Genomic DNA, 16,404 nt, shown 5'->3' with positions numbered 1-16,404 from the left:
CAGTGTGGCAACTCTACTGTACAGTTTTGAAAACTGCACATTTCTTTCAGCTACAAACAATGCTTCATTTACGCGTCAGTAAATGCCGGTGAGATCAAGGCATTATTTTATCGGTTTTAATAATAGGCAAAAAAAAAACCGATACCGACATTCACCGATATTACATTTTTATGCCAATATCGGGCTGATTATATTGGTGGGCCGATATTATCGGACATCCCTACATTTAACCCATAAAGACCCAAATATCCATAACTGACCAAAACCATCTACTGACTTAAACTGTTTAATCCCTGTTGATCCACTAATTCTATCAATACATGTCAATAATTGATGTAAAATACAGTTTGTTCTTTTTTCATGGTCATCAGATATGACCCATTTGGACGATCAGAGGCTCCATAGTTACCATGGAAACACTGTCATCTTCTACAATATTGATTCACCAGTAAAAGCCATGGAGTTTGATCAATGACAGTGGAAGGAATTGCTTGATTTATACTCAGTTAATCATAGATTTAACTGAAAAAGTCACTTTTTCCTGCAGTTTTCTCTGTTTTTGATGTCATAAACTTCAACTTTAATCTGAGCTTTTATGAACCTTTTCAGAGTCAGTAAATTAAATACAGGAAAATATCTGATTTATACAAATAAAATGCAAAATACAGAGAATATTATTATAATAAATGGTGATAAATCACTTCAGAAAGGTTTGATAGAGAGAAAATTTCATTTGGGAACTAAAATAAAAGTAGCGCGGGTCTTTATGGGTTAAAATATTGATTGATGCGACTTTGTGGATTTTCGGACAGTACAAATGTGCAAATTCATGCAAATACATACTGCATATATAACAAAATGTCTTGCTTATTAGAAAAGAAACAAATATAATTTAAATACATATAAATCCCAGTTATAAATTACTAAAAAGTGATGTAATGACAGAAAAAACCTTAAGTAAAGTAAATGACTTCACTTCAGGGCAAGCACATGATCTTAAAACCATTAGAATTCACAGTTTGGTACCCTTCCCTGTCTTTTCCTTCATGTCAGTTCCACTCTGATGTTTTCTGCAATTAGAAACAAGAGGGTCAGAACTGGATCTCCATTAGGTTTGAGTTAATCTTGGTATAATATCGGTCTGATCTGCTTACGTGACTTCTGCATGGTCCTGGAGTTCAACATTGCGGGTCTCCGGCAGTAGCAGACACACAAGTCCAGATATGATGGGGATGATGCCGTAGATCAGCATGGGGATGGTGAAGTGGTAGACGTCCAGGAGCCTGATCAGTGGAGCCAGGATGCCCGCCACTCGAGCGCACATAGCGTTCAGACCTAAACCCTTCTGCCTGTCAGAGAATTAACTGTTTTATGTAATGGCGGACAAACACTCTGTGATGTCACCCACTGGCTTGTCAACTGGAATTTTTAAGCTCTAAGATGTGCAACACGACTTATTACTTATTTATTTTTTGGAAACAAGTGGATGAATTTGGAGAACAACAAGGGATGAAACTAGAACTTCCTAAAAACACCAACTGCATCCACTAAAAGTGTAACAACAAACACTATCAAGTCACTTCAACTATTTAAGAAAGGTTTTAACACATAAAAGTTGTGTTTTGTTTGTAAAAGTGAATCGAATTAATGCTAACATCAGCTAATGCGGCGAATTTACATACATTATTGAAATTAAGTACCGGTGAATACTTCATGACATAATTTACTCACTTAGTGCCTTCTCAGTACTGAATTCAACCTAAATGGCAAAGAAAAGATAATCCAATAATAACTGGTGCACATCACACACAATGCACGCAAGAGCATAACGATGTAACATGAATTTTTGCTTTTTCCCCCAAATCTGAAAAAGACAATATTCCCAATAAGCTGTGTGCTTGGCCAATAAAAAATGAATATCCCTCTAATATTCCCATTTACGTGCAGCTCTGCCTTTAAAAATAATGTCTTTTTTATAGTTTTCGTGTTATCCTCTTTCATGATGTTTACCAGAAGGAGTGATTGACTTTTTTTTGGAGTCATCCATCTCTACAAGAGAGGATCTTTGTCTTTACTTGAACACCATAAACAACAGGTTATGTGTGACAATCTGCTGTAAAACATGTAAAACATTAATTTGTGATAGATTGTAAAAAAATAAAAAAATTTTAAAAAAATTAAAAAAAACACCCAAAGAGCCCTCATAAAACTGGAACGATACTGGTACATCCCACATGTTTGAAATGGAAAAATACATTCAGAAAAAGGCTTAATTTAGAATATCCAAGAAGAATTTACTGTTTAGATGGCACCTGTTAAATTCAGAATATTGTCACATTTGGAATAATAGTTACCCCATAAAGACCCAGTTATAGTTTTGTGGCAGTTCCCAAATAAATGTTTTCTTTAATGATTTATCACCTTTTATTATAATACTATCCTCTGAATTATGTGTTTTTTCAATGAAAGCCACGTATTTTCTTCTATTTAATTTACTGATCATGTAGATGTTCATAAAAGTTGAGATAAAAGTTGAGGGTTATTATCAGAAACAGAGAATACTGAAGAAAAATTGACTTTTTCAGCAAATATATCAATAACTGAACATAAACCCGGTGTCTCCATCCACTGTCATTGATCCAACTCCTTGGGTTTTACTGGTGAATCAATGCTGTAGAACTGGGGTGTCAAACTCATTTTAGTTCAGGGGCCATATTAAGCCCAATTTGATCTCAAGTGGGCCAGACCAGTAAAATAATGACTTAACCTTGAAATAATGACAAATCCAAGTTTTTCTTTTTATTTTAGTACAAAAAACCCCCAATTAAATTATGAAAATATTTACATTTTACAAAAAAGATGTGAATAACCTGAAAAAACATAAATTTCATTTCAAAAAGTAGTGCAATTTGAACAATATAATGCCTCAACTTATTATTTACACATGTACATTTACACACAATGTTACGTAAACATTTGGTAACAGGCAGAGTAGTGTTAAAATTTTGGACTTGAACAATTTTTACAATATTACATCTCTTATTATTAACACAACTACAGATCACAGTGGATCCATAAATGCACAAAACATTTAGTAACAGGCAGAATATTGTTCAAATTGCCCATTTCAGGTTGTTCATCTTCGTTTTTATTTATGTATTTAGTTGCATTTTATTGTGAAAGAATAGTTTTGTAAATGTAAATACTTTCACAGTGTAATGTTGTTTTTTTCCCTAAATTTTTTCTACATAATTTTTCACAAAGAAAATTTGTAGTTGTCATTATTTATGGGTTATTGTGTTGTTATTTTTTACAGTAGATCACATTGGTCTGTATGTGGAGCCTGAACCAAAATAATTTTGACAACCTGGACTGTTCAGGTTAATTTTTGCACTTTCATCCTGCAGGCCTGAATGGAACCTTTGGCGGGCCAGATTTGGCCCCCGGGCCGCATGTTTGACACCTGTGCTGTAGAAGATGACAGTGTTTCCATGTTCACTACAGAGCCTCTGAACATCCAGATGGGTCATATCTGATGACCATGAAAAGATGACAAACTGCATTTTACACCAATTATTTACATGTATTGATAGGACAAATGGTTCAGAAGTTATTAAATATTTTTGATCAGTAGATGGTTTTGGTCGACAGTGGATGTTTGGGTCTTTATGGGTTAAATATTAGTCTGCATGTAAGCATACTCACTTTTTGCAACTTTGACCAAAGTTAATGTTTCTTATTTTAGCAAACTATTAACAAATTTGAGTCACATTACAGGAATAGCCTATTATGTTACCTTTAAAGGGTACAATTACTCAGGGGTCAGCATTTCTACATGAGTAAAGACAGTGTGTACTGTTACCACCTCTGTGCCTACCTTACCTTAGTACTGTAGGGTATAGTTCTGCAGCATAGATATAGACAAGGGAGAAACAGGCAGTGGCAGCAAATTTCCCCAGTACAGCTATGACTGTAATCACTACAGGAAGGTCTGGAGGACAAATAATGAGTCAGACATAAACACATGTAAAGCAAACACAAGGACAACTGTTACAAAGCAAAGAGCAAATGTCTGTTTATGTTTAGCAAATTACCTCTGGGAACAGCAAGGATCCCAAGACAAGCAGCACCTCCAAATAAGAGGAAACCAGCCTGACATACTCTCCTCCCAAAGTACTGAATAAGTGGCAAACAGCCCAGACGTGCAGGAAGCTCCACCAGTCCAAAGATGAACTGGGTGAGATAGATATCCAGGCCGAAGTTGCCAACATTCAGGCTGAAACCGTAGTACATCAGACTAGTTCCAAACCTATCCACGATGAAAACGAGACAAACTCAGTGTCAGGGCACACAAAGGCTTAAAGGCTCAGATGTGGCTGCATGTTGTGTTTTAGACCAGGGGTGTCAAACTCATTTTAGTTCAGAGGCCACATTCAGCTAAATCTGATCTGAAGTGGGCCAGACCAGGAAAAAAATAACATAGTAATATATAAATAATGTCAACTCCAAACTTTTCTCTATGTTTTACAGTGAAAAAAGTTAATTTAAACTATGAAAAGGTTTACATCTAAAAACTATCCTTTCAAAAGATGTGAATAACATGAACAAACTGCAAAAAATAGGTGTAATTTTAACAATATCATGCTTCAGTTTATCATTTATACATTTACATTATAATATAAAAAACACACCAAACATTTAATAACAGGCAGAATCTTGTTAAAATTGTACTTACTTCTCTTAAGACATTTCAGGTTGTTCATATTTGTTCAGGTTACATTTTAAACTGTTTTAGTGTAAATACATGAAAATATTTACATTTACAAAGAGAAAAATTGGGAGTTGTCATTATTTATATGTTATTTTGATAATATTTTACAAGTCCCGCCCACTTGAAATTGAATTGGTCTGAATGTGGAACCTGAACTAAAAGGATTGTTAACATCTTAGTGTAATTTTTGCTTTTCACAAATTCATCCCAAGGGCCAGACTGGACCCTTTGGCAGGCCGGATTTGGCCCCTGGGCCGCATGTTTGACACCTGTGTTTTAGACAAGCACTCACCAGGTGAAGCTCATTATGGCGATGCGTTTTCTCAGATATGGTATTTCAAAGATGTCCAGTATTTTCCCTCCTTTTGATGAACATTCTCCATCCAGCTAGACAATTATTTACAATAGTTCAGTTAGTTCAGTGTATTAAAGTGAACCTCTAGTCATGCTTACAGCATTAATTGTGTTCTGTGCATCACTTACAAGCAGTGGAAAGTCACACCTGAGTAGAAGTACAAGTATTCTACCAAAAAATTACTTTGGTATAAGTTAAAGTCACGAACTGAAATGCTGCTTAAGTACAAGTCTTTAAATATCTACAGTAGAATTTACTTAAAGGTACTTAAAGGTGGGGTGTGAGATGTTTTCCTGGAGCATTTTTTACTATATTGCTTAAAATCTCCTTCACAACCCGATTACAGCCAATTCATTAATTGCTCTAACACAAAAATAAAAAAATCTAGTCACCTGTGGAACGGACAGGACTGAGAAACACCATCCAATCATTTTAAGCGCCCAATCGAAATGATTTAACGGTGACATGTCGATCAAACTCAACTGCCGTTTGTCCCTCCCCCCTTTGCACGTACCCCTCATCGTGCATGAATCATGCATTCTCAAAGGCTTGGAGCACTTGTTCAGGAAACGAAGCCAGAGCCAGAGCTTGGCTATATTAGATATATTAGGATAGAAAGTTCACTGTTCAAACTGTTGTGTCACTAACATAAATCACTGGGGAATGTAACGTTAGCCAGATAGGTATGAACTGGGCCTGTTCTGTAAGAGCAGAGGTGTTGGAGGAGACTGAATGAGGTATGCATGGATTGGAGCCGGGGGAGCCAGGCGAATTGTTGCTGTGCAGCGCTCCTGAACCCTGGAGCGCAAGCATTTCAGGTGCCAGTACTCTGGAGGTGTGGCTTCGGGGGGATGTCTGAAGAAAGGAGTTGGGACTTTTGAATTGAGTATTTTCAAAAAGTAGCTTGCTCGAACCGTTTTTCTAAGATCTCATACCCCACCTTTAACCTTCCTCTTGTGTTAGGGTCGGTACTGACCCATTTTAGGTTTTAAATGCATTAAAGAACCACAAATTTTTTTTTTTTATTGCATCAAGGCTTTTTGACTTTGTCCAGAACCTCTATTTCAACAACATAATACAAAAAAAATTACAAATCACTAAATTATGAAATGCTCTGGTTGAAATTATGACCTTTGTGTTGTTAGGGTCAGTTTTGACTCAGTTATAAAAAAATATGATTATAAAGCAATAATTAGAGCCAAAGGTGAAATCATAAGTGCACTGTCAGCCAACAGATTGACAGCCAGCTCCACTACCAATCATGTGAGCTTTTGGGGATTCTCATTTTGCCTTGTTATACCTGCACAAACACAAAACAAGCACAGACGGGTACATCCACACATGTGAGGTCAGTTCAGTATAGAGTTGGTGACTGGCACAGTGCACAGTGAGGGATATACGGACAAAAAAAGGCCCAGAGGCCCACACCAAAAATATTAAAACCAATATTTTCATGGCTAAGGAAGCCTAAGGTACCCAAGAGATGAGAAACCAACTGGATGATAGATAATTATTTTTAGTGTATTTTACAGCTGATTTAAGACATGGGTCAAAACTGACCCATTAACATAACAGGTGGTAACCGAAAGCTAACACAAGAGGAAGGTTAAGTATATCAAGTAATCTACAGGGTGTCCCAAAAAAATTGGCATTATTTGAGATGTCCATATTGAAGTGACTACATGGTCAGGAGAAATTATACTTAACAGGATTGATTTTGAACATAAAATGTTTTATTCTTCAAATTTCAAATGAAAAATCCTAGGGGATGGTAATTTTATAATGTTCCAAAGTTATGACAAATGTTCAATGTGTGCGCTGCTTGTGACGTGGCACACATCAAGTCGGTAGTGGAGTTCCTGCCACACTCGCTGCAGCATGTTGTGGGTAACATTCTCCAGAGCCTCAATGATTCTCCTCTTGAGTTGGAAGTAGTGGGATACAGACCAGTCCTTTAACGTAACCCCACAGAAAGAAATCGCATGGTGTTATGTCAGGTGAGCATGGGGGCCCTTTCAATTGCATGTTGTCTCCAACATTAACACGTCCAATCCATCTTCCTGGCTATTTCTTGATAAGGTTGCACACTGAGTTTCCAGTGTGGTGGAGAAATGATGTCAAAGATTTTGGAACACCCTGTACAATTAAATGTACTCAAGTAATGAAAGTAAAAGTACAAGTAAATGTTAATACCAACCAAAGGCAGTCATAATTTGGAATATTATAAAGTTTATCAAGGATTTTAAAAAATGGTAAAAGTAAAAGACAAGCAGTCAAAATATTGAAAATGATGCCAACATCACACGCTTCAAAAACCTAAACAGGAGTAGGCTACAGCTGGTATTATATATGTCAGAATTTTGAAAAGAAAAAAGAAAAGAAAACTATGAAGCTTATGTGACACCTCAGAACATGGAGCCACTTCGTAATCAACGTATCCAAAAAACAAGTGGTGGCGACAGCAGCCACGGATGACCATGGCTTCTTCCATAGCTGCTGCCGCTTAGGAGATTGCTGCCAACTGTTGCTGCTCACATCAACAGATTGCCAACAGGTTGAGTGTGGATCGTCGTTTGCACTTGTGCGTTATATGATTAATCCCAATGACAAATCATCTTCCTGACTTTGTTGCAGTCACCTCAGCAGTGAAAACATCAAATTTCCTTTCATTTATTTTTTGTAACGAGAAACGATACTGTGCATTAAAAATGTAACATAGTAGAAGTATGCAACTGAGATAGGAAATGTAGTAATGTAAAAGTGAAAGTAGTGGAAAAGCACCCAGACAGCGCAGACCTCCGCCAAGGCAGATCAGCCCCCCCCCCCAATCACCAATAAAATTTAATTATTTGTTCCTTGTGCCAGTGTCAACATTTTCTGAATATTTCATCCAAATCCTTCCATAACTTTTTGAGTATTCTTATTAACAAACAAACAGACAAACAACCAGACAAACCCCGATGAAAACATAACCTCCACCTTTCCTTGGCGGAGGTAAAAATACTCAGTAAAGTACGAATTCTCTCAAAACATACTTGAGTACAGTAGTGAAGTATTATTACTTTGTTACTATACGACACTGCTTAAAAGCAAAAGAGATCATCATAAATGCAGCACACTGGATTTTTTTATGATGCAATGTGATGTGTTTTATGATGTGGGGAGCAGCCATAACCAGCTAGACGTGATGTACTTGTTGTTGATTCCGGGTGATAAGTGTAAGTAAACAAGCAGCAGTCGGTGAGCAAGACTGAGTGGAAAGCACATGTTTGCACTTGTTTGTGCAGCCGTAAGCTTTGCACTCTGCCATTGTCCTTGAGATGCGACTCAGCACTGGTCAATGATGTGTCATCTTAGACCAGGGGTGTCAAACTCATTTTAGTTCAGGGGCCACATTCAGCTAAATTTGATCTGAAGTGGGCCGGACCAGTAAAAAAATAACATAATAATATATAAATAATGTCAACTCCAAACTTTTCTCTATGTTTTAGAGCGAAAAAAGTTAATTTACACTATGAAAACTGAAAAAATAAGTGTAATTTTAACAATATTCTGCCTCAGTTTATCATTTACACATTTACATTATAATGTAAAAAATACACCAAACATTTAATAACAGGCAGAATCTTGTTAAAATTGTACTTACTTCTCTTAAGACATTTCAGGTTGTTCATATTTGTTCAGGTTATTCACATTTTAAACTGTTTTAGTGTAAATACATGAAAATATTTACATTTACAAAGAGAAAAATTGGGAGTTGTCATTATTTATATGTTATTTTGATAATATTTTACAAGTCCCACCCACTTGAAATTGAATTGGTCTGAATGTGGAACCTGAACTAAAAGGATTGTTAACATTTTAGTATGATTTTTGCTTTTCACAAATTCATCCCAAGGGCCGAACTGGACCCTTTGGTGGGCCGGATTTGGCCCCTGGGCCGCATGTTTGACACCTGTGTCTTAGACTGATGTCTGTTGCACAAGGTCAGTGACCAGTCAGATAATACAAGTCTGCATCACTATTGGTGCTGAAACAGCCCGTGAAGGAGGAAACATGTCTCTGACCATGTCTGACTGATGGAGCAGTGACTTAGTTATCTGACGGAACTGCTAGTATTATACATGATCTTTTGAGATAGCTGGCAATGAAAATTCACTACAGGTACCCTTAAAGTCAGGGGTGTCAAACTCATTTTAGTTCAGGGGCCACATTGAAACCAAAATGATCTGACGTGGGCCGGACCAGTAACATAGGATGACAAAGGGAAAATTACATTATGAAAATGTTTACATCTGCAAAGTTTCCTTAAAAAAATGTGAATAACATGAACAACCTGAAATATCTTAAGCAAATTGAAGTCCAATTTTAACAATATTATGCCTCAGTTTATCATTTACACATATGCCATATAACTTACAGATAATAATAATGCATCTGCAACTACACAAAACATTTAGTAACAGGCAGAATATTGTTAAAATTGCACTTGTTTCTATTAAGACATTTCAGGTTTTTCATATTTGTTCAAGTTGTTCATATGTTTTGTGAAAGGATAGTTACCTCTGCCAAGGAGTTTATGTTTTTGCCAGGGTTTGTTTGTTTGTTTGTCTGTCTGTCTGTCTGTTTGTCTGTCCGTTAGTGTGCAACATAACTCAAAAAGTTATGGACAGATTTGGATGAAATTTTCAGGGTTTGTTGGAAATGGGATAAGGAAGAAATGATTAAATTTTGGTGGTGATCGGGGGTGGGGGGGGCCCACGGGGGGCGCCACTGATCAGCCTTGGCGGAGGTCTGCGCTCTCCGAGTGCTTCTAGTTTGTAAATGTAATCATATACATGTAATTTTCCCTTTATTTCACAATAAAATAAGGAGAAAAATTTGGAGTTGTCATTATTTATAGGTTATTATGAAACTATTTTGCTGGTCTGATCCACTTTAGATCATATTGGTCTAAATGAGGAACATGAACTAAAATGATTTTAATATCTCAGTGTAAGTTTTTCATTTCATAAATTCATCACACACACATCGCATGGAACCCTTTGGTGGGCCATATGTTTAACACCTGTGCTTTAAGTCATTTATTTTGTAGATCTTATTGCTGCTCACCTTGTTCAACAGGTCTTCTGAGATGCTCCTCTTATTGACCCTGGCTGCCCTCTGGATCTCTTTAATGGCCTGCTCCTTTTTGCCCTGGGTAAGGAGCCAGCGAGCTGACTCTGGGAGAACCCTAATGGGAAAACACACCACAAGTCATAATGAATTTAGTAATGACTATCTGCTGTTAAAAGGTGAGTCTGAGAGGGTTCTGACCAGTAAAAGATTCCCAGGACAATGACAAGAGGGCAGAAGAGCACCAGCTGCAGGATCCTCCAGTTGCGGATCAAATAGGCGATGCCGGACAACATTATCAGTCCAAGGGGGAAAAAAACGTGGCAGATGGTAGTGCAGAGAGCAAATTTAGAGGAATCGCTCCATTCTCCACCTTCAAAGTCATGCAACAGACCGAATTACTAGAGCAAATCAAAACAATGAATAACATAATGAATTCTGACTTCACTGTGCAAACACATTTCCTCAGATATTGTAAAACATAAAGTCATTCTATCATAGTTTTTACAAAACACAGATCATTTACTTCAACAGCTGCATTTTTTGGTGTCTTTTTAGAAGTCAAAACATCCCTGGAGTCAACTCTGCTATAGGTCCAGGACAGTTTTTGGAATGAAGTCCCTGAGTTTGATACAGTAACAAGCTGATTTTGTTGCTGCTCTGATGTAGCTTTTCGACTAAGATCCAACTCAACCATGACAGCAGTTTAATTTAGCTTAATGATTACAAATTAGCTATATTGTTATGACCACTGACAGACAGAGTGATATTAGTACTGATGATCTCAATCCAGTGGGACCTGTCAGTAAGTGGGATATATTAGGCACCAAGTGAACATGTAGACCTCAAAGTTGGTGTGTTGGAAACAGCAGAATGGGCAGAAGCATGGATCTGAAGGGTGACATGTGATGGTCAAAGCACTGGGCCAGAGCATCTGCAGAACTTGTATTTAATTCCCAATGTAAAGTGATTAGAAGCTACCAAAAGTATCTAAAGAACACTGACCGGATCTCAACTAATCAAGCATAACATTTTCCCCACCTGTTTATTATTGTGTAGGTTCCCTTTTTTCCATAAAAACAGCTCTGACCCAAGGCCTGGACTCCACCAGACCTCTGAAGGTGTGCTGTGGTATTTGGACCAAGACGTTAGCAGCAGATCCATGAAGTCCTGAAGGTAGAGGTGGACTTCCATGGATCAGTTGTATTTATCTATCACCTTGTCCCAAGGTTGGGGTGTCCTTCCTTTGTCCGTTTTTGGTCGGTACTAACCACAGCAGACCAGGAACACCCAACAAGACCTTCAGTTGTGGAGATGCTCTGACCTAGTCATCACCGTTACAATATGGACCTGGTCAGAGTCACTCAGTTCCTTATGTTGATCATTTTGCTGCTTCTAACACATTGGCTTTGACTAAATGTTCACCTACTACCCAGTATATCCAAACCCAGTGAAAGGTACTATAGTTATGATCAGTATTATCACCACTAATATTATAACTGATCTGTGTATAACATGTACAGATGAAGACGTCTGTTTGGGTTTGTTAGAGTTACAATACCGGTCAAAAGTTTTAGAACACCTCAATTTTTCCAGTTTTGTATTGAAATTCAAGCAGTTCAAGTCCAATGAACAGCTTGAAATGGTACAAAGGTAAGCAGTGAACTGTCAGAGGTAAAAAAAAAATAATAAAAATAACAAAAGGTAAGGTTAACCCTTTCATGCATGAATTATGAGAACTTTAATCAATATTTTTTTCCTGAGTGTTTTTAATCCTCTTTAGGCATGAAAAAGCAATACGATTGAATTTTTTTAATGAACTTTTTTTTCTTTTATTTTTTATAGAGTTTCAAAAATGTCCACTCAGCTGGATACCATGTGTTTAATTTTTGAAGCAAAGAAACATGTATTTAAAACACAATATCAGAAAGTGTTATACTGTGTGAAAACTGTGAAATAAAAGCATTTTTAATGCAGCTAATCTGATGTTTTTATTATATTCGCAATTTTTAGTAGCAACTGATTTACACTCAAACATGTTACTGCAGATCAGGCTTATCAAGAACAGCAAAGTTACTTGGGTTGGTATGGGGTCACCATTGGTTCTGGGGGTGGGGGGGACTTTGTGTGTCACAAAATATCATAAAATGTATCATAAAATTTGAATTTCTTTCTTTTTTGTGTATTATACTTTCGGAGATGCACAATGAAAATAAATTAAAAAATTGATCCAAAAAAAAAAAAAAAAACCCAGCAAAATTACAATAATGGTATGAACTGCAGTGTATGGGATGGTGCGTAAACATCCTCTGTATTGGCTGATCTGCAACTAAAACAACAAAACTCATGAATATACAAGAGAACAGCTGTAGAATAGCTGTCCACTGTAGTGACCACTATGCATAAAAGGGTTAAACAAAACTGAAAAATAATGTACATTTCAGAATTATACAAAAAGGCAAACAAGAAATGGGTTAACAACTTAAAGCAGTTCTGCAGCAGTGGAGGTTGATCAAGCCTGGAAAGTTGGTGCTACCAACTCCTACAGGTGTCCCAACATTTGTGAATTCCTTCCAACCCCCTCTGTCTGCAGAAAAGTAGTGTTGGAACACACTTTGGTACCATACCATTGTGAGCATTATTTGAACAGTATTGTACTGCAGAAAGTAGTGTGTTACTATAAAAATGGAAAATGGGAAAAGGCAATTAACGATAGAAGAGAGACAGACCATCGGAACACTGAAAAATGTAGGTCTGTCCTACAGAGAAATGTCCAAGAAAGTCCAGGTGTCAGTAAGTCCAGTTTCCTTCACCATCCAAAGGCACTCAGAAACTGGGGGAAATGCTGACAGGAAGAGGTCTGGCAGAACCAAAGCCACAACAGAATCAGAAGACAAGTTTATGACAGTCAACAGCTGGAGGGATAGGCGACTCACAGGACAACAGCTTCAAGCACAGTGAAGATAGTGGTCGTAGTAAGCAAGTCCTTTGTACCATTTCAAGCGGTTCATTGGACTTGAACTGCTTGAATTTCAGTACAAAACTGGAAAAACTGGGGTGTTCTAAAACTTTTAACCGGTAGTGTAGGTACCTCAATGTAGGATCAAATAATAACATAATAATAATAATAACTACTGCAACAACCACTGCAGTATATTGATTATATACTGGGGTGCCGTTGAGGGGGGATAAACATGACAAATTCATGGGACCCAGCATTTGTGGGGGGCCCATAGAGCAGCAGTGGAGCAGGCCCAGTGGTTACAGGTTAGAAGGTGTGAAAATGTCGTGCAAGGTTCACTGTATAATAGAGGAATAGAAGACTGGAGTGGGGAGTTGAAAGCATGTAAAGTTTAATTTTCCTTCCACACCAGCATAAGTTTCATTAGTTATGGATCGCACCCCCCTGCTCCGACAGATGGACAAGATACTGAATTTTATGAAGGGTCCACAATGTTTACCTTTCATGGTAAATAGAAGGAATTACACACTTATGACATTATATAAGTGTGATATTACAAAATGTATCAGATTTTAAAAATGTGGGTGTTATTACAGTCTATAAAAAATGTTTGTAGGGTTTTTACATAATGCATTTGTACAGTGGATGGATGGATGGATGGATGGATGGATGGATGGATGGATGGATGGATGGATGGATGGATGGATGGATGGATGGATGGATGGATGGATGGATGGATGGATGGATGGATGGATGGATGGATGGATGGATAGATAGATAGATAGATAGATAGATAGATAGATAGATAGATAGATAGATAGATAGATAGATAGATAGATAGATAGATAGATAGATAGATAGATAGATAGATAGATAGATAGATAGATAGACAGACATTGTAATGCAAAGGTGACATATTCAATGGAAAACAGTTGTGAGCAGTGTACCCACCTATGACAAATGCATTTGCAAGAATTCCTGAAACTGAGAAACCACACACAAATTTTAAGGCAATGTAAACGTAGATGTTGGGGGAGAAAGCAACACCAACTCCAAATAACAGCAGTAGGAGCTTCGACAGCAGGACCACGAAGCGTCGACCAAACCTACACAAGACAAAACCTGATGAATTTACACTAATCGGAAAACGAAACCTTCCATTCTTATTTTTACACCATAATTCAGTTAAATGATTTGTTATTATTCCATTTCTTGCCAATGAGGAGCAATGTGTCAGATGTGATGGGGGTTTGTACCTGTCGGCCGTCACCCCCAAAACCAACGCCCCGATCAGGAGTCCAGCCATGTAGATGGACTGGGACGCCTCGATTAAATCACTTCTACCACACACCAGGTCAAACTGACAATGAAAGAAGTGTTAGTAGAGAGAAAGATTCTTTATTGTCATTGCATATGATTACATAGCGACATTTTGATTGACAGCAATCTCTGTCATGGCAATTAAAAGTATAAATACAAACAAAACAGACTTGAAGTATAAAAATATAAATATAGAAATAGTAAGAAAGTAGAGAATAAGTCAGTGATTTCTAAAATACTTAGAACTGTCTGAGTGTTTCCAGTTTTTGTGCTATTGGAGACAATTCAGAGGTAAATGAAATCCACTGAATTTGGATTTTTTTTTAACCCATAAAGACCCAAATATTCACTGGCAACCAAAAGCATCTATTGATCTAAACGGTTTAATACCTGTTGATCCACCAATCCTATCAATGCATGTAAATAATTGGTGTTAAATGCAGTTTGTCATCTTTTCATGGTCATCAGATATGACCCATGTGGACATTCAGAGGCTCCGTAATGAACGTGAAAACATCTCATCTTCTACAACATTGACTCACCAGTAAAACCCAAGGGTTAAATCAATGACAGTAGATGGAGACACTTGGTTTACTCTCAGTTATTGACATCTTTGTGGAAAAAGTTACTTTTATATATATATATATATATACATATATATATATATATATATATGTAAACCCTCAATTTTAATCTGAGCTTTTATGAACATCTACATAATCAGTGAATTAAATATTGGAAAATACATGATTTACACTCAGAAAACACAAAACCAGAGGATAATATTTTAATAAAAAGTGTTAAATTACTTAAGAAAATTTAAATATATAGAGAAAAATATTTTGGAACTGTCACAAAAGTAGCACTGGGTCTTTATGGGTTTAATGTGTTCACAAAACATACTGGTAAACAGCAACACTAGTTATGACAGTACGGCAGCCCAGGGATAAGAACTCAAATCAGTTAACAACAAACTACATTTTGGAGCATATAATAGTTTACATAAGGTTTAACGTAAATTTGCTTTCTATCAAACCCCACCACTGATTTATTCCTTCATGACACTTCCCAGATGCTCACCTCTGTCACGATGGTGGAGGCACCTTGGACTTTCTCAAAAACAGATCCATTGATACACTCTGTTGTCTTGTTGAGCCCATATGTTTCAATGTCTGCCAAATCCAAATCCACAGGGGTGAACATCGTACAGCTTTCAAACATCCCATCCTTGTTGACGGGAATAGTGAGATTTTTTTGTCTGTCAGCCGTCAGGTTGGGCCCACGCTCCAAGATCCAGTTGGTGTTGCAGTGATGTGGGTAGCTCACGCTTAGAAACACCTGGCCTATCACATCGAAAGCCACAAATATACTGGGGAGACATAACGCACACACCAGCCGCTTCTGGAACAAACCAAACTCCCCTATCTCCTTCAGGATCTCTGCGAAGTTGGCCATGCTGACATGTATCCTCCGACTGCAGAGATACAAACAGGTCCAGCTTTAAGCCACATCCAGCCACAGTTCACTTCACTCGTGTCCTGCATGTTAATGTTTAACAGACATACATGTATCCAAGTATTAAAATGCAACTCGTCAGGAGCTTTCAGGCTGAAGTTCAGCGGTTGTGCAGCTGATTCTCAGATCTGAGTCCGGTGTCCTTTTCAAGAGTGTAATTAAGGGCCGCTGTGGACTCAGGGGCCCATAAATGGGGAGGGTTTATATGGACATGATGGACTCAGTGATGGTAGACTGTAAAACATATCTTGTATGTAATAGTAATAAAAATGTGACAACGCTGGTAATCATATTATCAGTGTTCATCATATTTGATGAATTTTTGTGTGTGTAGTCTATTAATATGTGTTGGTCATAACAATATTA

The 16,404-nt window shown here is 37.3% G+C and overlaps 1 protein-coding gene across 1 annotated transcript; it reads right to left on the bottom strand.

Annotated features, from left to right (window-relative positions):
• Positions 1-876: 876 nt before the first annotated feature.
• slc22a13b (solute carrier family 22 member 13b) lies at positions 877-16,164 on the bottom strand. The gene is made up of 10 exons (XM_030123972.1): positions 15,604-16,164; positions 14,460-14,563; positions 14,155-14,309; positions 10,443-10,614; positions 10,239-10,359; positions 5,064-5,158; positions 4,095-4,309; positions 3,883-3,991; positions 1,155-1,349; positions 877-1,070 (listed from the first exon to the last, which is right to left on the bottom strand). Exons 1-10 carry the CDS (start codon positions 15,976-15,978, stop codon positions 1,013-1,015), a joined length of 1,599 nt encoding a protein of 532 aa, XP_029979832.1. The 5' UTR covers positions 15,979-16,164; the 3' UTR covers positions 877-1,012.
• Between the last annotated feature and the right edge of the window lie 240 nt (positions 16,165-16,404).

This window comes from Sphaeramia orbicularis, chromosome 20 (assembly GCF_902148855.1).
Source record: "Sphaeramia orbicularis chromosome 20, fSphaOr1.1, whole genome shotgun sequence".
In the NCBI taxonomy this organism is placed as follows: domain Eukaryota; kingdom Metazoa; phylum Chordata; class Actinopteri; order Kurtiformes; family Apogonidae; genus Sphaeramia; species Sphaeramia orbicularis.
This window is presented reverse-complemented; position numbering and strand designations above follow the sequence as displayed.

Bases quoted from the DNA above. Each gene is read 5' to 3' on its own strand.
- slc22a13b (XM_030123972.1), bottom strand. From the start codon at position 15,978: ATGGCCAACTTCGCAGAGATCCTGAAGGAGATAGGGGAGTTTGGTTTG. The intron at 10,615-14,154 runs GTGGGTACACTG...ATGACTTTGAAG, and splicing joins TGCAAATGCATTTGTCATAG to GTGGAGAATGGAGCGATTCC. The intron at 4,310-5,063 runs GTGAGTGCTTGT...CATCGTGGATAG, and splicing joins GCCATAATGAGCTTCACCTG to GTTTGGAACTAGTCTGATGT.